At 42.2% G+C, this 26,075-nt stretch overlaps 2 protein-coding genes across 6 annotated transcripts in view; one reads left to right on the forward strand and one right to left on the reverse strand.

Moving 5' to 3' along the window:
- The window catches only part of lrrk2 (leucine-rich repeat kinase 2), a 129,416-nt gene extending 110,646 nt beyond the window's left edge, over positions 1-18,770 (reverse strand). The window contains exons 1-4 of one of the 2 annotated variants that reach the window (XR_009806050.1): positions 18,293-18,770; positions 8,936-9,021; positions 8,722-8,795; positions 3,766-3,854 (exon numbers count right to left, since the gene is read on the reverse strand). Coding sequence is in view for 1 of the 2 variants with exons in the window: in XM_061894436.1 (XP_061750420.1) it covers positions 3,766-3,854; positions 8,722-8,795; positions 8,936-9,021; positions 18,293-18,428 (385 nt within the window). In the remaining variant the exon portion in view is untranslated. The remainder of the gene's footprint in view (positions 1-3,765; positions 3,855-8,721; positions 8,796-8,935; positions 9,022-18,292) is intronic. The other variant, XM_061894436.1, reaches the window with a different exon arrangement.
- LOC133549231 (proton myo-inositol cotransporter-like) overlaps positions 18,130-26,075 on the forward strand; it is a 35,778-nt gene continuing 27,832 nt past the window's right edge. For 2 of the 4 annotated variants that reach the window (XM_061894440.1, XM_061894441.1), the window contains exons 1-2: positions 18,130-18,710; positions 23,570-24,442. In XM_061894440.1, the coding sequence (XP_061750424.1) occupies positions 24,147-24,442 (296 nt within the window). In that variant the 5' untranslated portion in view covers positions 18,130-18,710; positions 23,570-24,146. The remainder of the gene's footprint in view (positions 18,711-23,569; positions 24,443-26,075) is intronic. The other 2 variants (XR_009806051.1, XM_061894442.1) reach the window with 2 other exon arrangements.

Here is a 26,075-nt window from a genome sequence, read left to right on the forward strand (position 1 = left end):
TACAGGAGTTAAACATGATCATACAAGTATTCAACAATAAAGGTGTTCAACATGATGATACAGGTGTTGAACACGATATTACAGGTCTTCAACATGAGGATACAGGTGTTCAACATGATCATACAGGTGTTTAACATGATGACACAGGTATTCAACAATAAAGGTGTTCAACATGATAATACAGGTGTTCAAAATGATAATACAGGTGTTCAACATGAGGATACAGGTGTTCAAAATGATAATGCAGGTGTTCAACATGAGGATACAGGTGTTCAATATGAGGATACAGGTGTTTAACATGATGATACAGGTATTCAACAATAAAGGTGTTCAACTTGATAATACAGGTGTTCAACATGATAATACAGGTGTTCAACATGAGGATACAGGTATTAAACATGATACAGGTGTTCAACATGAGCATACAGGTGTTCAACATACTGATATAGGTGCTATACATGCTGACACAGGTGTTCAACATGATGATACAAGTGTTCAACATGAGGATACAGGTGTTCAAAATGAGGATACAGGTGTTCAACATGATGATACAAGTATTCAACAATAAAGGTGTTCAACATGATGATACAGGTGTTCAACATGAGGATACAGGTGTGCAATATGAGAATACAGGCGTTAAACATGATGATACAAGTATTCAACAATGAAGGTGTTCAACATGATGATACAGGTGTTGAACATGATAATACAGGTGTTCAACATGAGGATACAGGTGTTCAACATGATCATGCAGGTGTTTAACATGATGATACAGGTATTCAACAATAAAGGTGTTCAACATGATAATACAGGTGTTCAACATGAGGATACAGGTGTTCAATATGATGATACAGGTATTAAACATGATGATACAGGTGTTCAACATGATCATACAGGTGTTTAACATGATGATACAGGTATTCAAAAATAAAGATGTTCAACATGATGATACAGGTGTTCAACATTAGGATACATGTGTTCAATATGAGGATACAGGTATTAAATATGATACATGTATTCAACATGAGGATACAGGTGTTCAACATGATAATACAAGTATTCAACAGTAAAGGTGTTCAACATGATGATATAGGTGTTCAACATGAGGATACAGGTGTTCAATATGAGGATACAGGTGTTAAACCTGATGATACAAGTAATCAACAATAAAGGTGTTGAACATGATGACACAGGTGTTGAACATGAGGATACAGGTGTTCAACATGATAATACAAGTATTCAAGAGTAAAGATGTTCAACATGATGATATAAGTGTTCAACATGAGGATACAGGTGTTCAATATGAGGATACAGGTGTTAAACCTGATGATACAAGTAATCAACAATAAAGGTGTTGAACATGATGACACAGGTGTTGAACATGATAATACATGTGTTTAACATGAGGACACAGGTATTCAACGTGATACAGGTGTTCAACATGAGCATACAGGTGTTCAACATGCTGATATAGGTGTTCAATATGATGATACAGGTATTAAATATGATACATGTATTCAACATGAGCATACAGGTGTTCAACATACTGATACATGTGCTATACATGCTAACACAGGTGTTCAACATGATGATAAGTGTTCAACATGAGGATACAGGTGTTCAACATGATAATACAAGTATTCAACAGTAAAGGTGTTCAACATGATGATATAGGTGTTCAACATGAGGATACAGGTGTTCAATATGAGGATACAGGTGTTAAACCTGATGATACAAGTAATCAACAATAAAGGTGTTGAACATGATGACACAGGTGTTGAACATGATAATACAAGTGTTTAACATGAGGACACAGGTATTCAACATGATACAGGTGTTCAACATGAGCATACAGGTGTTCAACATGCTGATACAGGTGTTCAACATGTTGAACACCTGTATTATCATGTTGAACACCTGTATCAGCATGTTGACCACCTGTATGCTCATGTTGAACACCTGTATCATGTTGAATACCTGTATCCTCATATTGAACACATGTATCCTTACGTTGAACACCTGTATTATCATGTTGAACACCTGTATAATCATGTTGAACACCTTTATTTGTTGAATACTTGTATCATCATGTTGAACCCCTGTATCATCATGTTGAACACCTGTATAATCATGTTGAACACCTGTATCCTCATGTTGAATACCTGTATCCTCATGTTGAACACCTGTATCAGGATGTAGACCACCTGTATGCTCATGTTGAACACATGTATCATGTTGAATACCTATATCCTCATATTGAACACCTGTATCCTCATGTCGAACACCTGTATATCATGTTGAACACCTGTATAATCATGTTGAACACCTGTATCCTCATGTTGAATACCTGTAGATTACAGTGAGTACATTGTCACATTGGGCTGCTGTCTGATTTCACAAGGGAAAAGCCTGCACATTTCCTAGCATCAATCAATGTTTATGTATATAGCCCTAAGCCACAAGTGTCTCAAAGGGCTGATCTGCGCCAACATAATTGCCCGTGGAATGCGGCTCATTATCATTGCGCGGTTTGCAGGTAGTTGTAAGCAAAGTAGCGAGGCAACAAAGACAGTTCATCCTCATCATAGTTGCTTTTAATAATGAATAATGGCGGAGCTTTGTGTGTGTGAGGCAATTACTTTCAGCTCTCCAACTTGCAAGAAATGTGTTTTCTCTTTCAAGTGATACGTAATAATGTGTATAAAAATTCAGTGTAAAAAAATTTAAGGTGTACAAATTCAGTATAAAAAAAATTGTGTCAAAGAATTTAGGGTACATACAAATTCAGGGTATAAACATTCAGTGTAAAAAATTCAGTGTAAAAAAAATTCAGGGTTTACAAATTCAGTGTAAAGAAATCAGTGTCTAAAAATGCAGTGCAAAAAAAATTCAGTGCATAAAAAGTCAGTGTAAAAAAATCAGGGTGTACAAATTCAGTGTAAAAAAATGGTGTCAAAGAAATCAGGGTATGTAAAAATGCAGGGTATTAACATTCAGTGTAAAAAAAATGTATGTGTATAAAAATTCAGTGTAAAAAAATTCAGTTTCTAAAAATTCAGTGCAAAACAATTCAGGGTACAAACATTCAGTGTAAAAAATTCAGTGTATAAAAATTCAGTGTAAAAAAAATCAGGGTATACAAATTCAGTGTAAAAAAATCAGTGTCTAAACAAAAAAACATCTGTGTACAAAAATTCAGTATAAAAAAAAAAGTAGTCTATGAAAATTCAGTGTAAAAAAATTCAGGGTGTCAAATTCAGTGTAAATAAAATCAGTGTCCAAAAATTCAGTGCAAAAAAATTCAGTGTAAAGAAATCAGTGTATAAACAAAAACAAAATATCTGTGTATAAAAATTCAGTGCTGAAAAATTGTGTGGTCCTCTGTATTTTCTGTGGTTTTTTTTTTAATTTTTATTTTGATGTTTATTTATCATTTTAATTGGTTTTACCCTTTAAAATAGTTTTAATCATATTTATTTTTATATTGTTTTTATTTTTTTATTCAGTCATTGGTGGAGCTAAGGATAATATTTGAATCCATGTCCTCCATTTTCTACCGCTTATTCCCTTTGGGGTCGCGGGGGGCGCTGGTGCCTATCTCAGCTAGAATCGGGCGGAAGGCGGAGTACACCCTTGACAAGTCGCCACCTCATTGCAAGGCCAACAGAGATAGACAGACAACTAACTAATAGACACACAATCCACACAACCTAATTACAATGCAATTAGTCAATCAACTCAGAAGCCGAGACTGGGGAAGAGTACCTGACGGCAGGAGGAGTGCCAGAGCTCGTAGTCCAATCATAGTGACCCTGCAGTCAGAGCGGTACTCAGACAGAACCCTCAGGATCTGCCTGGGGAAGAACAGAGCGGCACAGTCAATACCCACTCACAAAGTGATCTCCTGCACTTGTACTGCGGGACCAGACCGCCTGGGGACAAAACCCTGGGGAAGTGCGGAGACAGCTGCGGAAATGTGTCCAAAATGAGACACTGAGGGTAAAAGTGTTAAGATTCATGGTGTTCTGCTGACTCATGTGGACTTAAGTTTTAAGTGGCACTGACATTTTAGTGCATGGTCTTATTGGGACCAAAGTACAAACCCCGTTTCCCTATGAGTTGGGCAATTGTGTTAGATGTAAATCTAAACAGAATACAATGATTTGAAAATCATTTTCAACCCATATTCAATTGAATGCACTACAAAGACAAGATATTTGATGTTCAAACTCATAAACTTTATTTATTTTTTTGCAAATAATAAGTAATTTAGAATTTCATGTCTGCAACACTTGCCAAAGTAGTTGGGAAAGGGCAAGTTCATCACCGTGTTAGATCACCTTTTCTTTTGACAACACTCAATAAACGTTTGGGAACTGAGGAAACTAATTGTTGAAGTTTTGAAAGTGGAATTCTTTCCCATTCTTGTTTTATGTAGAGCTTCAGTCGTTCAACAATCCGGGGTCTCCGCTGTCGTATTTTACGCTTCATAATGCGCCACACATTTTCGATGGGAGACAGGTCTGGACTGCAGGCGGGCCAGGAAAGTACCCGCACTCTTTTTTTACAAAGCCACGCTGTTGTAACACTTGTCTTGCTAAAATAAGCAGGGGCGTCCATGATAACGTTGCTTGGATGACAACATATGTTGCTCCAAAATCTGTATGGACCTTTCAGCATAAATGATGCCTTCACAGATGTGTAAGTTACCCATGCCTTGGGCACTAATGCACTACCATACCTTCACAGATGCTGGCTTTTAAACTTTGAGCCTATAACAATCCGAATGGCTATTTTTCTCTTTGTTCTAGAGGACACCATGTCCTCTGTTTCCAAATATAATTAGAAATGTGGATTTGTCAGACAACAGAAGGCTTATCTACTTTGCATCAGTCCATCTTATGTGAGCTCGGGCCCAGGCAAGCTGGCGGCGTTTCAGGATATTGTTGAAAAATGGGTTTGGCTTTGCATAGTAGAGTTTTAACTTGCACTTACAGATGTAGCGACCAACTGTAGTTACTGACAGTGGTTTTATGAAGTTTTCCTGAGCCCATGTGATGAAATCCTTTACACACTGATGTCGGTTTTTGATGCAGTACCGCCTGAGGGTTCAAAAGTCCGTAATATCATCGCTTACGTGCAGTGATTTCTTCAGATTCTCTGAACTTTTTGATGATTTTACGCACTGTAGATGGTAAAATCCCTAAATTTCTTGCAATAGCTCGTTGAAAAATGTTGTTCTAAAACTGTTTGACAATTTGCTTACAAAGTGGTGACCCTCACCCCATCCTTGTTTGTGAATTACTTAGCATTTCATGGAAGCTGCTTTTATACCCAATCATGGCACCCAACTGTTCCCAATTAGCCTGCACACCTGTGCTATGTTCCAAATAAGTGTTTGATGAGCATTCCTCAACTTTCTCAGAATTTATTGTCACCTTTCCCAACTTCTTTGTCACGTGTTGCTGGCATCAAATTCTACAGTTAATGATTATTTGCAAAAAAAATCAGTTTGAACATCAAATGTGTTGTCTTTGTAGCATATTCAACTGAATATGGGTTGAACATGATTTGCAAATCATTGTATTCCGTTTATATTTACATCTAACACAATTTCCCAACTCAAATGGAAACGGGGTTTGTACAAACCATTTCAAAGGACAACCTGGTCCTATACAGGTGTTGTGACAACCAAGAGGTACTGCAAAGGCGTCCTCAAATATTGACTTATTTGAATTTATTTTTTTAAATACTCCCCTCGCAATGTTCCCACAAATTTATCCATCCATCCATTTTTTACCGCTTATTCCCTTTTGGGGTCGAAATTTAAATATATTTAAAAACACATCAACAATGAGCCGACACACTGTAGTGTCGGAATATTCTTTGGTGTACAAACCCTTGAATGTTTCATCCATTCATTGTGTGCCTGCAGCCAGCCATGTTGTGCCCGGCAGCACATCCATGGTGGGTGGGCTCTTGTTGTTGTTGTTGTTTTGACTTTGTTATTAAAGAGAAAGTTACACAATCACCTTTTTGTAATGTTTGTTTGAAACAGAGCTTTCTTACTCCGGTGCACACTTTATCTACTACACAGGGGCCCGAGGCCCACTCAAATATCGACACTTTTGTTTATTATAGTTGTAGTACTTGTAGCAGTGTATTGTAGTTTATTGTAGTTGTAGTATTTGTAGTAGTTTGTGTATTGTAGTTTATTGTAGTACTTATATAAGTTTTGTGTAGTACTTGTAGTAGTGTATTGTGGTTTATTGTAGTAGCGTATTGTGGTTTATTGTGGCACTGTATTGTAGTTTCTTGTACTTGTAGCAGTGTATTGAAGTTTATTGTAGTAGTGTATTGTAGTTTATTGTAGTACTTGTAGTGGTGTATTGTAGTTTATTGTATTTGTAGTACTTGTATCACTGTATTGTAGTTTCTTGTACTTGTAGCAGTGTATTGGAGTTTATTGTAGTTGTAGTAGGTGGTGTATTGTAGTTTATTGTAGTACTTATATAAGTTTTGTGAACTACTTGTAGTAGTGTATTGTAGTACTTGCAGTAGTGTATTGTAGTTTATCGTATTTGTAGTACTAGTAGCACTGTATTGTAGTTTCTTGTACTTGCAGCAGTGTATTGTAGTTTACTCTAGTTGTAGTACTTGTAGTAGTTGGTGTACAGTAGTTTATTATAGTTCTTATTTAGGTTTTGTGTAGTACTTGTAGTAGTGTATTGGAGTTTATTGTATTTGTAGTACTTGTAGCACTATATTGTAGTTTCTTGTACTTGTAGCAGTGTATTGGAGTTTATTGTAGTTGTAGTACTTGCAGCAATGTATTGGAGTTTATTGTAGATGTAGTACTTGTAGTGTACTGTAGTTTATTGTAGTACTTATATAAGTTTTGTGTAGTACTTGTAGTAGTGTATTGTAGTTTATTGTAGTACTTGTAGTAGTGTATTGTGGTTTATTGTATTTGTAGTACTTGTAGCACTGTATTGTAGTTTCTTGTACTTGTAGCACTGCATTGCAGTTTATTGTAGTAGTGTATTGTAGTTTAATGTAGTATTTGTACGAGTGTATTGTAGTTTATTGTATTTGTAGTACTCGTAGCACTGTATTGTAATTTCCTGTACTTGTAGCAGTGTTTTGGAGTTTATTGTAGTAGTAGTACTTGGTGTATTGTAGTTTATTGTAGTACTTATATAAGTTTTGTTTGTACTTGTAGTAGTGTATTGTAGTACTTGTAGTAGTGTATTGTAGTTTATTTTATTTGTAGTACTTGTAGCACTGTATTGTAGTTTCTTGTACTTGTAGCAGTGTATTGGAGTTTACTGTAGTTGTAGTACTTGTAGTAGTTGGTGTATTGTAGTTTACTGTAGTATTTATAAAAGTTTTGTGTAGTACTTGTAGTAGTGTATTGTAGTTTATTGTAGTATTTGTAGTACTGTATTGTATTTTATTGTACTTGTAACATGGTATTGGAGTTTATTGTAGTTGTAGTACTTGTGGTAGTTGGTGTATTGTAGTTTATTGTAGTACTTATATAAGTTTTGTGTAGTACTTGTAGTAGTGTATTGTAGTTTTGTGTACTTGTAGCAGTGTATTGGAGTTTATTGTAACTGTCGTACTTGTAGTAGTATATTGTAGTTTCTTGTAGTACTTGTAGTATTGTATTGTAGTTTCTTGTAGTAATAGTACTTGTAGTAGTGTATTGTAGTCTCTTGTAGTACTTGTAATAGTGTATTGTAGTTTCTTGTAGTAATAGTACTTGTAGTAGTGTATTGTAGTTTCCGGTACTTGTAGCAGTGTTTTGTAGTTTATTGTAATTGTAGTAGTTGTAGTAGTGTATTGTAGTTTATGGTAGTTGAAGTCCTTGTAGCAGTGTATCGTGGTAATGGAAGTTGTAATACTTGTAGTAGTGTATTGTAGTTTATAGTAGTTGAAGTACTTTTAGCAGTGTATTGTAGTTTATAGTAGTTGAAGTACTTGTAGCAGTGTATCATAGTTAATGGTAGTTTTAGTACTTGTAGTAGTGTATTGTAGTTTATAGTAGTTGAAATACTTGTAGCAGTGTATTGTAGTTCATGGTAGTTAAGTTCAAGTTAAAGTACCAATGATTATCACATACACATACTGGGTGTGGCGAAATTATCCTCTGCATTTGACCCATCACTCTTGATCAACCCGTGGGAGGTGAGGGGAGCAGTGAGCAGCAGCGGTGGCCACGCCCGGGAATATTTTTGGGTGATTTAACCCCCAATTTTAACCCTTGTTGCTGAGTGCCAAGCAGGGAGGTAATGGGTCCCATTTTTATAGTTTTTGGTATGACTCGGTGTAGTACTTGTCGTAGTGTATTGTAATTTATAGTTGTTGTAGTACCTGTAGCAGTGTATCATAGTTAATGGTAGTTGTAGTACATAAAAAAATAGTTTCATGTCCGAGTTGTGATTCTTATTCATCCACGATTCAACATTTTCAAAACTTGACATTTTTCATTTTTTTATAAGAATCAGTTTTTATAAAGAGGTTTTTATAGCATCTTCATGCAACCAGAAGGAGCTTTTCTAACCTCTTTTTAAAAAAAAGTTTCATTACATTTATTATACTATCATGAGAATCAGTTTGAGTCAAGAATCAATTCTGAATCGAATCTAAAGAGTCACACCCCCAATATTTACACCCTGGCCACAGCAGTCGTTGTGGAAATGGGTGCAATCTACTTACTGGTGTGGTGTGTTCAGGCGCTCCAGCATAGCAGGACATATTTCCAGCAGCTGACACAGCAGAGACACGCCCACCTGCAGAGAGATGACCAATCACGGAAGGCTAAGAATGTTTACTGAACCAATCACTTCAACCCGTGGTCTGGAAAATGACAAAGGACGTGTCTTTGTTCCACAACATTAAAGTGGAGGCGAATGGTGATGCGTTCAAGTACCTGCTGGACTCCTCTGCTGCCCGTGTGGGCGGACAGCACTGCCATGAGGGGCTCGTGGACGTCTTTGTCCTCAAACAGCTCACACGCTGCCGCAAAGAGAGACACGCATTAAACATTTGAACAACTGTATTATGAAAAGCAAGGCTTGCTCTTGGATCCTGAGTGATTTAGTTTAGTAAAGAAACAGTTTGACATTTTACTGAACGGACCACAGAATGTGGAGATGGACATACTTTGTAATAAAATGATATGCCAGAGCACACAAAATTGATGTGGTAGAGAAGGGGCACATTAAAATGAGGTGGCAGGCCATATTTGGCGCCCGGGCCTTGAGTTTGACACCTATGAATTGACACCTAGAATTATATGGAAGACCACACAAAAATGAAGTGGCGGGTTATATTAGAACAACCTGGCAGGGCACATTAAAAGGTTGTGGGAGGCCAGATTTGGCGCCCGGGCCTTGAGTAGGAGTTGGACTATAAAACAATGTGGCAGGCCATTATTAAATTATATGGCGGGCCACCTTAGAATGAGGTAGAGGAGGGGCACATTAAAATGAGGTGGCAGGCCAGATTTGGCGCCCGGGCCTTGAGTTTGACACCTATGGGACAGTTTATCTATTAGTTAAGTGGGAGTTGGACTATGAAACGAGGTGACAGGCCACAATAAAATTATATGGCAGACAACAGATTAAAAATGGCGGGCCACTTTAGAATGAGGTGGTGGGGAAGATTTGGCGCCTGGCTCATGAGTTTGACACCTGTGGGATTGTTTATCCCTCAGTTAAGTAGAAGTTGGACGACAACATTATGTGGTGGGCCACTATTAAATGAACTGCGAGACCACACAAAAATGACGTAGCGGGCCACAATAGAATTATATGGAAGACCACACAAAAATGAAGTGGCGGGTTGTATTAGAACAACCTGGCAGGGCACATTAAAAGGCCGTGGCAGGCCAGATTTGGCGCCCGTGCCTTGAGAAGGAGTTGGACTATAAAACGATGTGACAGGCCATTATTAAATTATATGGCGGGCCACCTTAGAATGAGGTAGAGGAGGGGCACATTAAAATTAAAAAGCAGGCAAGATTTGGCGCCCGGGCCTTGAGTTTGACATCGGTGGGACAGTTTATCTCTTAGTTAAAAAATGAAGTGGCAGGCCACTATAACATTATATGGCAGACGATAGTTAAGAAATGGCGGACCACTTTAGAATGAGGTGGTGGGGGAAATTTGGCGCCCGGGTCATGAGTTTGACACCTGTGGGATTGTTTATCTCTCAGTTAAGTAGAAAATTGACGACAACATTATGTGGCGGGCCAGAATTAAATGAACTGCGAGACCACACAAAAATTGACGTGGCAGGCCACATTAGAATTAAATGGAAGTCAACCTGGCAGGGCACATTAAAAGGATGTGGCAGGGCAGTATTAAATTATATGGCGGGCCACTTTAGAATGAGGTAGAGGAGGGGCACATTAAAATGAAAAAGCAGGCAAGATTTGGCCCCCGGGCCTTGAGATTGACACCTGTGGGACAGTTTATCTCTTAGTTAAAAAATGACGTGGCAGGCCAATATAAAATTATATGGCAAACGACAGATAAGAAATGGCGGGTCACTTTGAAATTAGGTAGTGGGGCAAATTTGGCGCCCGGGTCATGAGTTTGACACCCGTGGGATTGTTTATCTCTCAGTTAAGTAGAAGTTGGACGACAACATTATGTGGCGGGCCATGATAAAATGAACTGACAGACCACACAAAAATTATGTGGCGGGCCGCAAAAAAAATTATATTGAAGACCATGCAAAAATGAAGTGGCGGGCCATATTAGAATGAGGTGGCAGGGCTCATTAAAATGACGTGGTAGGCCAGATTTGGCGCCCGGGCTTTGATTAGGAGTTGGACTATAAAACGATTTGGCAGGCCAAAAATAATTATATGGCAGGCCACCTTTGAATGAGCTAGAAGTTGCGGCACATTGAAATGAGGAAGCTGGCAAGATTTGGCGCCCGGGCCTTGAGTTTGGCGACAACATTATGCGGCAGGCCAATATAAAATTAACTGCGAGACATCAAAAAAAAAATGACGTGGCGGGCCACAATAAAATTATATGGAAGACCACGCAAATATGAAGTGGCGGGCCAGATTAGAATGTGGTGGCAGGGCACATTAAAATTATGTGGCGGGCCAGATTTGGCCTCCGAGCCATGACTTTGACACCTGTGGGGCAGTTTCTCTCTCAGTTAAGTAGAAGTTGGATTATAACATGAAGTGGCGGGCCACCATAAATTGAAATGTGAGACCACACGAAAATGACGTGGCGGGCCGGGATAAAATTATATGGAAGACCACACAAAAATAGATTTGGTGGGGGATAACCAAACATTAAGTTATCATAACTCACCTATTTGGTTAAATAATTCAACGCAAAAGTTGGGTTGAAAAACTGAACTCAAAATGTTGTGGGGGGCGGGGTTTGGTGGTAGCGGCGGGTGGGAAGGTGTATATTGTAGCGTCCTGGAAGAGATAGTGCTACAAGGGGTCCTGGGTATTTATTTTGTTGTGTTTATGCTGTGTTACGGTGCGGATGTTCTCCCGAAATGTGTTTGGCATTCTTGTTTGGTGTGGGTTCACAGTGTGGCACATATTAGTAACAGTGTTAAAGTTGTTTATACAGCCACCCTCAGTGTGACCTGTATGGCTGTGGACCAAGTATGCCTTGCATTCACTCGTGTTTGCCATGAAGCCGCACATATTATGTGACTTGGCCGGCACACTGTTTGTGTGGAGGACAAGCGGATGTTACGACAGGTTGAAGAGGTGGAAATCGGGAGACATTTGGGAGAATGGTAGCCCTGGTAGATTTTCGGAAGGGGCACTGAAAATCGGGAGGGTTGGCAAGTATGCCCACGGCACACCAAACTGTATCTCACACAGCGGTTGAAAAACACTGCCATAGATTATTCATTCGCGGGCCGGATCTGGCCTTGACTTCGACACCCCTGAATTAATATAACTCAAATAAGTAGCTTGTCCTTTTCTGAACCAGCAGTTGGGTTAAAATTGGGTTATTTTTTAACCCAACATTTTTCAGTGTGTATGGAATAGAGCGATATAGCTCGGTTGGTAGATTGACCGTGCCAGCAACTTGAAGGTTCCAGGTTTGATCCCAGCTTCCGCCATTCTAGTCACTGCTGTTGTGTCCTTGGGCAAGACACTTTACCCACCTGCTCCGAGTGCCACCCACACTGGTTTAAATGTAGCGTAGATATTGGCTTGGTCCACATTGCCGGCAGTAAGTCGGACACATTTCCAGTGAGGTTTGGACTCCGCCAAGGCTGCTCTTTGTCACCGATTCTGTTCATTACTTTTATGGACAGAATTTCTAGGCACAGTCAAGGCGTTGAGGGGGATCCGGTTTGGTGGCTGCAGGATTGGGTCCAAGATTTTTGCAGACGATGTGGTCCTGATGGCTTCATCTGGCCAGGATCTTCAGCTCTCACTGGATTGTTTCGCAGCCGAGTGTGAAGCGACTGGGATGAAAATCAGCACTTCCAAGTCCGAGTCCATGGTTCTCGCCTGGAAAAGGGCAGAGTGCCATCTCTGGGTTGGGGAGGAGACCCTGCCCCAAGTGGAGGAGTTCAAGTACCTAGGAGTCTTGTTCACGAGTGAGGGAAGAGTGGATCGTGAAATCGGTGCGGCGTCTTCAGTAATGCGGACGCTGTATCGATCCGTTGTGGTGAAGAAAGAGCTGAGCCGGAAGGCAAGGCTCTCAATTTACCGGTCGTTCTACATTCCCATCCTCACCTATGGTCATGAACTTTGGGTTATGACGGAAAGGACAAGATCACGGGTACAAGCGGTCGAAATGAACTTCCTCCACCGGGTGGCGGGGCTCTCCCTTAGAGATAGGGTGAGAAGCTCCGCCATCCGGGAGGAGCTCAAAGTAAAGCCGCTGCTCCTCCACATAGAGAAGAGTCAGATGAGGTGGTTCGGGCATCTGGTCAGGATGCCACCCGAACGACTCCCTAGGGAGGTGTGCGACCAGTAGGAGGCCACGGGGAAGACCCAGGACACGTTGGGAAGACTATGTCTCCCGGCTGGTCTGGGAAGGCCCCGGGAAGAGCTGGACGAAGTGACTGGGGAGAGGGAAGTCTGGCCTTCCCTGCTTAGGCTGCTGCTCCCGCGACCCGACCTCAGATAAGCAGAAGAAAATGGATGGATGGACTGTGTAAAAGCGCCTTGAGTCACTAGAACTGGGGTAGGGAACCTATGGCTCTCAAGTAGGATGTGGGTTGCTTAACACGATAAGTAATGAATAATTACGCTGGTAATCACAGTGTTAAAAATAACAATCAAAATATAAAACATTCTTATTGTACCATATGTCCCGGCAAGAAATCTGCGTTCAAAGGACTCCAGCTTATTAGTGATTCCCAAAGCCCAAAAAAAGTCTGCGGGCTATAGAGCGTTTTCCGTTCGGGCTCCAGTACTCTGGAATGCCCTCCCGGTAACAGTTCGAGATGCCACCTCAGTAGAAGCATTTAAGTCTCTCCTTAAAACTCATTTGTATACTGTAGCCTTTAAATAGACTCCCTTTTTAGACCAGTTGATCTGCCGTTTCTTTTCTTTTTCTCCTAAGTCCCACTCTCTCTTGTGGAGGGGGTCCGGTCAGATGGCCATGGACATCTCTGCGCTGCTGATCCGCCTCCGCTTGGGATGGTTTCCTGCTGGCTCCGCTGTGGATGGGACTCTCGCTGCTGTGTTGGATCCGCTTTGGACTGGACTCTCGCGGCTGTGTTGGATCCACTATGGATTGAACTTTCACAATATCATGTTAGACCCGCTCGACATCTATTGCCTTTGGTCCCCTAGAGGGGGGCGGGTTTCCCACATATGTGGTCCTCTCCAAGGTTCTCATAGTCATCATTGTCACCGACGTACCACTGGGTATGAGTTTTCCATGCCCTTATGTGGGCCTACCGAGGATGTCGTAGTGGTTTGTGTTGTGGTTTGTGCAGCCCTTTGAGACACTAGTGATTTAGGTCTGTATAAATAAACATTGATTGGGTTAGTGCGTCTGCCTCACAATACAAAGGTCCTGCAGTCCTGGGTTCAAATTCAGGCTCGGGATCTTTCTGTGTGGAGTTTGCATGTTCTCCCCGTGAATGCGTGGGTTCCCTCCGGGTACTCCGGCTTCCTCCCACTTCCAAAGACATGCACCTAGGGATAGGTTGATTGGCAACACTAAATTGGCCCTAGTGTGTGAATGTGAGTGTGAATGTTGTCTGTCTATCTGTGTTGGCCCTGCGATGAGGTGGCGACTTGTCCAGGGTGTACTCCGCCTTCCGCCCGATTGTAGCTGAGATAGGCGCCAGCGCCCCCCGCGACCCCACAAGGGAATGAGCGGTAGAAAATGGATGGATGGATGATTGATTGATTGATTGATTTAATCCATCCATCCGTTTCTATCGCACCTGTTCAAGAAGTCGCATTAATGGTCAAAAGTGTTTAAATTATTATTGGTTAGCTTCAGAATAACAATGCTATTAAAAAAAATAAGAGATGCACGCATTTAGTTGTTGTAATCAGGGACAGTCCAAATAAAAGAGGATGCATAGAATTCTCTCATCAGAGCGTGGGACGTGCACTGTACAAGGGTACAGGTCTACGCGTTTCTCCTCATTGAGCTAAATTAAATCCAGTCTCTGTTTAATTCCTTACTTCTTGTCTGTTTAATACAGTGTTTTTCAACCAGATACAGTCTGGTGTGCCGTTGGAGATTATGTATTTTCGCCTATTTGGGTTAAAAATATTTTTTGCAAACCAGTAATTATAGTGTGCAAATGATGTGTTGTTGTTGAGTGTCGTGCTGTCGAGAGCTCGGCAGTGACCGTGTAATACTCTTTCATATCAGTAGGTGGCAGCCGGTAGCTAATTGCTTTGTAGATGTCGGGAACAGCGGGTGGCAGCGTGCAGGTAGAAAGGTGTTTAATGCTTAAACCAAAAATAAACACAAAATGAGGGCCCCTTAAGAAAAGGCATTGAAGCTTAGGGAAGGCTATGCAGAATGAAACTAACTGAACTGGTTACGAAGTAAACAAAAATTGAATGCTGGACGACAGCAAAAACTTACTGTGGAGCAAAGGCGGCGTCCACAATGTACATCCGAACATGAGATGACAAGCGACAATGTCCCCACAAAGAAGGATAAATACGACTTTTGATTGGTTGATTGATTGATACTTTCATTAGTAGATTGCACAGTACAGTACATATTCCGTACAATTGACCACTAAATGGTAACACCCGAATAAGTTTTTCAACTTGTTTAAGTCGGGGTCCACGTTAATCAATTCATGACCGAAATATTCTTGATTGCTAAAACTAAGTAGATGCGGGAAATATCGCTCAAAGGAAGACATTTAACTGCTCCAGGAAAATACCAAAAAAACAGAAAAAGCCAGCAAAATAGGAGCCAAGACAAGAACTAAAACACTACACACAGGAAAACTCAAAATAAGTCAGGGCGTGGTGTGACAGGTGGTGACAGTACACCTACAGTTGTGATCAAAATTATTCAACCCCCACACAATTTTGGTGTTTTAGCAAGTTGGACATTTATTCTGTATTTTGTTTATAGTCATATCAAATAAAGATGCATTAAATAGACAAATACAACTTGAATTACATTATATATTGTAACATACCAAACAGTGTCATTTCTCTTAATATCTCATTGACAAAATTATTCAACCCCTTGAAGATCATAACTCCTAAGAACAGAATTTGAATAAGGTATTTTCAATCAGGTGTAGAAAACACCTGTAGATGTGATTAGAACCATAACGACCAACAATTAAACTGATTGAAAAAGACTGTGATGCTCAGCTTCTTGTAGATGGTCAATGGTGTATTTGCAACATGGTGAAGTCCAGGAAGTGGTCAAATAAGTCAAGAGAGGAGGTAATTTCTCTTCATAAGAAAGGATATGGATATATGAAAATAGCAAAGACATTACACATTCCAAGAGACACAGTTGGGAGCATAATTCTCAAGTTTAAAGCTAAAGGCACAGTGGAAACACTACATGGGCGTGGTAGAAAGAGGATGCTGTGTGCAACTGCTGTCCGGTATTTGAAGCGTAGTGGTGAAAAACCCCCGGGTAACAGCTGAGGAACTACAACAGGACATTGCAGAGGGGGGAACGCAGGTTTCGTCCCAGACAATAAGGCGCGCACTACGAGATGAAGGCCTCCATGCCAGAACTCTCAGGAGCACCCCACTTCTGACTGCCAGGCACAAGAAAAATAGACTCCAGTATGCCAAAAATCATCTGGACAAACCCCAAAGGTTTTGGGAAACTGTTCTATGGAGTGATGAGACAAAACTGCAACTCTTTGGGCCTATGAATCAACGTTATGTCTGGAGGAGAAAAAAATGAAGCTTACAAAGAGAAGAACACCTTGCCTACTGTTAAGCATGGTTGGGGGTCAATCATGCTCTGGGGCTGTTTCTCTGCCTCAGGGACCGGGAATCTCCAGCGCGTTCAAGGCATTATGAATTCTATTTCCTACCAGGATATATTAGCTGCAAATGTCATGAAGTCAGTGACGAAGCTGAGGCTTGGGAGACGTTGGACCTTCCAACAGGACAACGATCCCAAGCATACCTCCAAATCAACATCAGAGTGGTTGCAGAAGAAGGGCTGGAAGACTCTGGAGTGGCCTTCACAGTCGCCAGACCTAAATCCTATAGAAAACCTGTGGTGGGACTTGAAGAAGGCAGTTGCAGCAGGCAAGCGCAAGAATATGAATGAACTGGAAGCCTTTGCCCAATAGGAATGGTCTAAAATACCTATAGATGGTTGCAAGAAGCTTGTGTCCGGTTATGTATCACGTTTGAAGAATGTAATTACTGCCAAAGGGTGTTCTACTAAGTACTAAAGATGCATGTAACTAGGGGGTTGAATCATTTTGTCAATAAGATATTAAGAAAAATGTCCTTTTTTGGTATTTTGTAAAATACAGTGTTAAAACTTAAATTGCAGTTGTCTATTTGACACATCTTTATTTGATATGACTATAAACAAAATAGGGAATAAATGTCCAACTTGCTAAAACACCAAAATTGTGTGGGGGTTGAATAATTAATAATAATAATCACTCACTGGATCGGTTCGCAGCCGAGTGTGAAGCGACCGGAATGAGAATCAGCACCTCCAAGTCCGAGTCCATGGTTCTCGCCCGGAAAAGGGTGGAGTGCCATCTCCGGGTTGGGGAGGAGACCCTGCCCCAAGTGGAGGAGTTCAAGTACCTAGGAGTCTTTTTCACGAGTGAGGGAAGAGTGGATTGTGAGATCGACAGGCGGATCGGTGCGGCGTCTTCAGTAATGCGGACGTTGTACAAATCCGTTGTGGTGAAGAAGGAGCTGAGCCGGAAGGCAAAGCTCTCAATTTACCGGTTGATCTACGTTCCCATCCTCACCTATGGTCATGAGCTTTGGGTCATGACCGAAAGGATAAGATCACGGGTACAGGCGGCCGAAATGAGTTTCCTCCGCCGGGTGGCGGGGCTCTCCCTTAGAGATAGGGTGAGAAGCTCTGCCATCCGGGATGAACTCAAAGTAAAGCCGCTGCTCCTCCACATCGAGAGGAGCCAGATGAGGTGGCTCGGGCATCTGGTCAGAAAGCCACCCGAACGCCTCCCTAGGGAAGTGTTTAGGGCACGTCCAACCGGTAGGAGGCCACGGGGAAGACCCAGGACACGTTGGGAAGACTATGTCTCCCGGCTGGCCTGGGAACGCCTCGGGATCCCCCGGGAAGAGCTAGACGAAGTGGCTGGGGAGAGGGAAGTCTGGGCTTCCCTGCTTAGGCTGCTGCCCCCGCGACCCGACCTCGGATAAGCGGAAGATGATGGATGGATGGATGGGTTGAATAATTTTGATCACAATTGTACTTTGACACAAGACCTATATTGCTTGGTTATGGTTTAAAGTCGTATCCAACAATTGCGACGATGTTTTACTGAGATTTGTTATTTAATGATTTCTGCTGGTGGTGTGCCTCCGCATTTTTTCAACGCAAAAAATGTGCCTTGGATCAAAAAAGGTTGAAAAACTGGTTTAATAGATGTCATCAGTGTTTGAACCTGAGCGTTGTATTCAGTGTTAAAAATATCATACGGCTCTCACGGAAATACATTTTAAAATATTTGGCTTTCATGGCTCTCTTAAGGTTCCCGACCCCTGCACTAGAGAAAAGCGCTATATAAATACAATTCACTTCACTAATGGTTAGTTGGACACTGGAGTCACGGAGGAAGGGTTGGACTAGATGCTACCTAGACCTACCATGGTCGGTGTGTGCCAGGAAGAGGAGGTCCTGGATGATCTGGATCAGGGTGCACAGTTGCCTGTCCTCCTGGGGACTCCTGAGCCTCACCAGGAGCCTCCTCAGCTTCTCCTGCAGCTCCTCCTTGTTGTCCATCCCGTCCCGCGGAGGTCGTCAGACCACGGCCCGGTGGGGGGGCCGCCTCGAGCGTTCACCGCCGCCCATGTGGCAATCGGGAACTTTCTCCTGTAGTTTTGCTTTTGTCTTGCTTGGTGACAGACAGGCGTGTTCCTGCCTCCGGGGATCTCATCATATGACTCCGAACAGGAAGCGCTGGACGCCAAACGATCTGCGTGCCAAGAAGTAAACACGACGATCGGCGCGACTCTCCGCTAAGAGGCTGTCCCTCTTTTGTCCCCTCGTCCTTCACTAAACTCGGTAAGTCGCTCGTTTCCTGGACATAATGTGTTTTAATGAGTGTGTGTTAAAAAAAAAAAAAAAAAAGGCATAAAAGTGTGTCACGTGGACTGCACCCGCCCGTGCCCCCGCGTCTGGGTGTCTGGTGTCAGCTGATCTGCGATCAGCCTCGGATCGACCGCTTGGCGCCGGACTGCACTCGAAAAGTCCGCTATTTGGACTTTACCCGCGTCTAGAAGAACGATTCCGCCACATTTAGCGAACCGCAAAAACTTCAATCGCTGCGTCGGCGTTATCACTTCAATTCGGCGTCGTTTAATTGACACAATTAGTGAGATAAAAAGGGTCATTGTCGACTTTACCACAACTGTTCTTGTTTCTCCTCGCTGATTCCAACGACTAGCTATTTTTGTCGGACATTATCAGCTGTACTTGAAGTCAACAATCATTAGAATGTATCGATCAACACCACAGCCTGTCTTTGATGATGAAAAAACATCCATCCATATATTTGCTCCCGCTTGTCCCTTTTTGGTTTTGCGGGGTGGGGTGCTGGAGCCTATCTCAGCTGTATTCGGGTGGAAGGCGGTGTACACCCTGGACAAGTCGCCACCTCATCACAGATAAACGGACAACATTCACACTCACATTCACACACTAAGGCCAATTTAGTGTTGCCAATCAACCTATCCCCAGGTGCATGTTTTTGGCGGTTGGAGGAAGCCGCAGTACCCGGAGGGAACCCACGCAGTCGCAGGGAGAACATGCAAACTTCTCATAGAAAGATCCCGAGCCCGGGATTCAATCAATCAATCAATGTTTATTTATATAGCCCTAAATCACAAGTGTCTCAAAGGGCTGCACAAACCACTACGGCAGGGGTAGGGAACATATGGCTCACGAGCCAGAAGTGGCTCTTTTGATGACTGCATCTGGCTCTCGGATAAATCTGAGCTGACATTGCTTAACAGGATAAGTAATGAATAATTCCACTTGTAATCACAGTGTTAAATAACGTTCAAAATATAAACTATTGTCATGCATTTTTATGTTCAAGAAGTTGGTAAGAAGTCATTTATTTATTATTGGTTAGTGTGAGGCTTGTCCTCCAAGGGGTTCTTCAGACCACCAAGCACTGACATAAGAGCCAGTTTCAGGGTTACAATATTGTTTTATTTTTCAATAAGTCGCTCAGTTGCTTTCCAGCAATTGTCTTTTTCTCTTTCGTTCTCGCTCGCGCTTTGGTTTCTAGCCCCAAGCCCGTCTCTCCTCCTGGCTGCTGCTTATAACATAGCGACAGGTGATCAGATAAAAAGGCCCAGGTGGGCCGTCTACGCACCTGTCGCTGAATTTGAGGCCGGTCCTTGGAACACCCTGCTTCGCTGCAGGCCCGCAGGCCACGCCCCCTCCACAGTTAGCTTCAGAATAACAATGTTATTAAAAAGAATAAGAGACCTCGCTAGAAATGTTCGTCTTTCTTAAAAATGCACGCGTTTTGTTGTGTTCAGTGTTAAAAAATATATTATATGGCTCTTACGGAAATACATTTTAAAATATTTGGCTTTTTGGCTCTCTCAGCCAAAAAGGTTCCCGACCCCTGCACTACGACATCCACGGAAGAACCCACATAAGGGCAAGGAAAACTCACACCCAGTGGGACGCCAGTGACAATGATGACTATGAGAAACCTTGGAGAGGACCTCAAATGTGGGCAACCCCCCCCCCCCCCCCCCACCTCTAGGGGACCGAAAGCAATGGATGTCGAGCAGGTCTAACATGATACTGTGAAAGTTCAATCCATAGTGGATCCAACACAGCCGCGAGAGTTCAGTTTAACGTGGATCCAAGACAGCAGCGAGAGTTCCCAGGAAACCATCCCAAGCGGAGTTGGATCAGCAGCGTAGAGATGTCCCCAACCGATACACAGGCGAGCGGTCCATTCTGGGATTGAACTCAGGACTACTCAGGACCTTCGTATTGTGAGGCACATGCACTAACCCCTGCCCCACCGTGATGGAAACCAATAAGTTTCATTTTTGAGCGCTACGTAGCCTATATCAGGAGTCCCCAACCTTTTTTTTTAGCACCAGGGACCGGTTTAATGCAGGCATTATTTTCCACGGACCAGCCTTTCGCGTGTGGCAGATAAATATAGCAAATAAGTGCATGAAAAATGAAGACATGGAAAAAACTCACTATAACGTTGAATTAGTAGGAGCCTCTGGCCTTTTCCTTTTGCAAGAAAGGAAAGTTTTTTTTGGCTTTAGTATATGATGGGTTATAGGTGATACATCACATTCAACGACAAGAGCATGGATATTTAATAAAGCTAGACATAATTGCTATTAGTTCCAATAGATTTCTGTGGATTTATATTTCCATTCTTAAAGTTATGTATTCATATTTTGTTTTTGGTTCAACTTTCCATGTGTAAATATAGCACATAAGTGCATGAAAAATAAAAACGTTGAATTAGTGGGAGCCCCTGTGTGACGCTTGGCTGGCATCGGGGTGAAGTTGCGTACTCTCGAGGGTGCAGTCGGAATGGAGCACAGCGTTGAGGTAAGAATGATGATTTATTTATATACTAACGAACAAACTAAGAACCAAAACACTTGCACGAAGGCACTAACAAACAAAAACAACTGAACTAGCATGTGAGCTAGAAAGAACAAAAGAGGCTAGCATGTGAGCTAGGAAAACAAACGAACAAAATAGCATGGAAGCTAAACGAGTACAAAAGGGTATTTACCACAATGCGGGAAAGCGACGTCGCCTCTTGCATGGGAAGCAAACTGCACAGCGAGGACGAAGGAACAAAAAGGGCAGGCTTAAGTAGGGACAGAAAATTAGGAGGCAGGTGCTCGCCGACAAACAAGAGACGGGTGACACTAAATGCGTAACTAGGCAACAGAAACAAAACAGGAAGTGCCACCAGGAACTAAGGACGTCAAATCCTAAACAGGGTGATAACGAAACAAAACAAAACCAGAACATGCCATGATCCAAGTAGTTCTCCATAGACTTGTTTTTTTAATCTTTTTTGCTCGTAGTAAGCTTTTTTTTTTCGGCTTTAGTATCTGATGGGTTATCGGTGATACATCCCATTCAAGGACAAGAGCATGGATATATGATAAAGCTAGACATAATTGCCATTAGTTCCAATGGATTTATGTGGATTTTTTATTTCCATTCTAAAAGTTATGTATTCATATTTTGTGCAATATTTCATACGTAGATACAGTAATGATAGTTTTTTTTGGTCCAACTGTCAATGCGTAAATACATCTGTTATTTTTAACTCGGCATCAAGGGTTGGAATTGGGGGTTAAATCACCAAAAATGATTCCCCGGCCGCGGCCACCGCTGCTGCCCACTGCTCCCCTCGCCTCCCTGGAGGTGATCAAGGGTGATGGGTCAAATGCAGAGAATAATTTCACCACACCTAGTGTGTGTGTGTGTAACAATCATTGGTACTTTAACTCGTGTAATAGGACTATGTGCAATAATACCAGTACTTTAACTCACTAGACCAAAGGAAATGTATATTTACTTCCTTCAGCACAATTATTTTATGCAACAATTTAGCACTTCTCCATTTTTTACTACAGTTGTCCCATTGTTCCTGATCTGCCCTGATCTTAGGTCATCAACTGCATATGGGACCTCGCTTTTGGCGACGATTTGGCACCTTTACATATTGTATCTTTATTAATGTGCATTTTCCCATGCATGTATTAAAGATGCAAAAAATATAGCAAATGGTGACTTCCTATCAGCAGTTTTATAGTACATCTATGAACAAGCTAATTGATGTGTCTGGTGGGACTGGCGATAGTTAAGTAGGAGAAAATGCGGTCTGTTATAAATTATTTAATGTCTCTGTGTGGCCCGGTAGAAAATGCGTCACGGACCGGTGGTTGGGGACCACTGGCCTATACGACGGGAAAAAGTGGTAAATTCCATGACACGTTTTGTTTTTTTAACGTCGAGTAATTTATGTGTCACAAAATAAAACAGTGTGGATCATAATTTGCCTTAAAGTGTACTTTAAATACTGTATAACCACAAATAATAGTTTAATCGTGTCGCCAAACCAGTCCAACAAGTGCAATACATTCGCCTACCTGGATTACATTAAAACGTTTAGCTCGATAAATATAGAGACGGCCTACACATACCATAAATAAACACTACTGTAAACCCGGGATATTTCCATTGTTAAATAATAAATGTGTGAATTGAAATTATTGTTTGTTTTGATAATTTTTTTATTCATTTATAAACTTTTATTTTGGGCAGCACGGTGAAACAGGGGTTAGTGCATGTGCCTCACAATACGAAGGTCCTGAGTAGTCCTGGGTTCAATCCCGGGCTCGGGATCTTTCTGTGTGGAGTTTGCAATTCTCCCCGTGACAGCGTGGGTTACCTCCCACTGCCAAAAACATGCACCTGGGGATAGGTTGATTGGCAACAATAAATGGGCCCTAGTGTGTGAGTGTGAGTGTGAATGTTGTCTGTCTGTCTGTTTTGGCCCTGCGATGAGGTGGCGACTTGTCCAGGGTGTACGCCGCCTTCCGCCTGAATGCATCTGAGATAGGCTCCAGCACCCCCCGTGACCCCAAAAAGAACAAGCGGTAGAAAATGGATGGATATAACTTTTATTTATAATATATATATATATATATATATATATATATATATATATATATATATATATATATATATATATATAAAATAATAAATTAGATTTATATCGCGATTAGATACTCAAAACGCTCACAGCTGCCCTGGGGTAGACTGAAGGAAGCGTGGCTGCCAGTTTGCGCCTATGGCCCCTTCGACCACCACCTATCATTCATTCATCATTCATTCACCAGGCTGAGCGGGACCGGGGACAAGGGTGAAGTGTCCTGCCCAAGGACACAACAGCAGCGATTTGGATGTCAATAGGCGGGGAGCGAACCTGCAACTCTCAGGTTTCTGGCACGGACGCTCTACCCACTACGCCATGCCGCCCCTAATAACACCTCCCTAGGGAGGTGTTTAGGGCACGTCCAACCGGTAGGAGGCCACGGGGAAGACCTGGGAACGCCTCGGGATCCCCCGGGAAGAGCTGGACAAAGTGGCTGGGGAGAGGAAAATCTGGGCTTCCCTGCTTAGGCTGCTGCCCCCGCGACCCGAGCTTGGATAAGCGGAAGAAGATGGGTGGATGGATGGATGGATGGATATATATATATATATGTGTGTGTGTAGCAAAGTTTATAGCTATAAGCTCACACAAATACCGTAAATAATCCAAATTTGGAGCACAGCATCATAGTTTTCACAGCTTTTTGGTTGTCAGAGTTAGAAAGCGTTTTAAAGTTAAGTTCTAATTCTTTTTTAAAGGCACATTCATGAATATAAAACTTAGCCAATAGAAAATGAGGTTGCACAGGTAAAATTCCTTTTCAAATGAAATTATTGTTTACCCAAAAGGGAATAAGCGGTAGATGTGGATGGATGGATGGATGGATTATTGTTTACTTTGAAGTTAATTTTCGTCGCATGTATATGACATCACGAGCCAGAGGCAGGGGGCAGGGAAGTGGAGCAGCGGGGAGAGGGGTGTTGATGTCTACTGGTGACGTCACACAAACATGGCGGCACAAGGATGAGAGGCGTCTGGACCCCAGCGGTAAACAAACCACCCAAAGTTCCTCCCGGGTGGTTCGCCCGGGCAGCCTTTTGACACTGGACACCACGACCAAGTGAGTTTTGTTATGGAGGAAAAAAATAAAAAACTAATTAGAACGTTAGCCCGTACAAATTAGCGAGCGAAACTTCTCGAAGCTTACGTTTCAAGGGACAAAAAAAAAAGTCCTACTGAAGGTTGCTAAAGTCGGTTCACGTGCAACATGATCCTGCTGTCCGAGTATCGGACTTGCTTTTGGGGCCCGTTTGATTTGACACGCACGCAGACTTGACAGCTTCCTAGTGGAAGAAAAGGGAACTACCGTATTTTCTTGAATTGCCGCCCGGGCGCTAATTAATTAAAAACCTTTTCTCACTCCTGCGCTTACCAAAGGCTTGCGGTAAAAGTAGGCATGCGGTAATTATTATAAAACCTCTCACTCTGGCACTTACCAAAGTCATGCAGTAAAAATTTGAGTGTGATGTAAGCTTGGACCTGAAACCCACTACTACCACGCAGTCTGATAGTTTATATATCAATGATGAAATCTTAACATTGCAACACATGCCAATACGGCCGGTTTACTCTACTAAATTGCAATTTTAAATTTCCCGCTAAGTATCCTGTTGAAAACGTTGCGGAACGATGACGCGTGCGCGTGACGTCACCGGTTGTAGCGGACATGTTCTTCCAGCACCGCTCATGGCTAAAAGTCGTCTCTTTTCATCGCATAATCACACAGTATTCTGGACATCCTTGTTGCTGAGTCTTTTGCAATTTGTCCAATTAATAATGGAGAAGTTCAAAAAGAAAGATGTAGGTGGGAAGCGGTGTATTGCAGCTGCCTTTAGCAACGCAAACACAGCCGGTGTTTCCTTGTTTACATTCCCGAAGGTGAAGCTTTACTATGGAACAGAGCGGTCAAGCGAACATGGTTCCTGACCACATGTCAACCGGCAGGTTTCGGTGAGAAAATTGTGGTTATAAGTCGGCTCTTACCGTAGACATGAGCGGAGCTTGCGTCCTCCTGCAGCTGCAGACTCTCTTACCTCCTCCCACCGGAGACACTGGCGGTCACCACACCCGTGGCCACACCCCTCCAATTTACAGGTACCATATAATCTCACTACAACACTAGTAACACAATATGCAGATAAGGGTTTTTCCAGAATTATACTCGTAAACGTGTCTAATAACTTCTGAATCGCTCCCACTGCCCTCGCCTTTTTTTTTTTTTTTCTTAGTCCTTCACTCTCACTATCCTCATCCACGAATCTTTCATCATCGCTCAAATTAATGGGGAAATTGTCGCTTTCTCGGTCCGAATCGCTCTCGCTGCTGGTGGCCATGATTGTAAACATGGTGAGGATGTGAGGAGATCCACAACCCGTGACGTCACGCGCACATTGTCTGCTACTTCCGGTACAGGCAAGGCTTTTTTATTAGCGACTAAAAGTTGCGAACTTTATCGTCGATGTTCTTTACTAAATCCTTTCTGCAAAAATATGGCAATATCGTGAAATGATCAAGTATGACACATAGAATGGACCTGCTATCCCCGTTTGAATAAGAAAATCTAATTTCAGTAGGCCTTCAAATCCTACTGAATAGCTCTTAATATTCTTCCCTTTATGCGATTTCAAATTATCGGTATTGAAATCAGTCTCCTCCATTTTGAAAATTATGACAGGAGAAGTGTCACTCGTGAC

Source organism: Nerophis ophidion, linkage group LG03 (assembly GCF_033978795.1).
Source record: "Nerophis ophidion isolate RoL-2023_Sa linkage group LG03, RoL_Noph_v1.0, whole genome shotgun sequence".
NCBI classification, from domain to species: domain Eukaryota; kingdom Metazoa; phylum Chordata; class Actinopteri; order Syngnathiformes; family Syngnathidae; genus Nerophis; species Nerophis ophidion.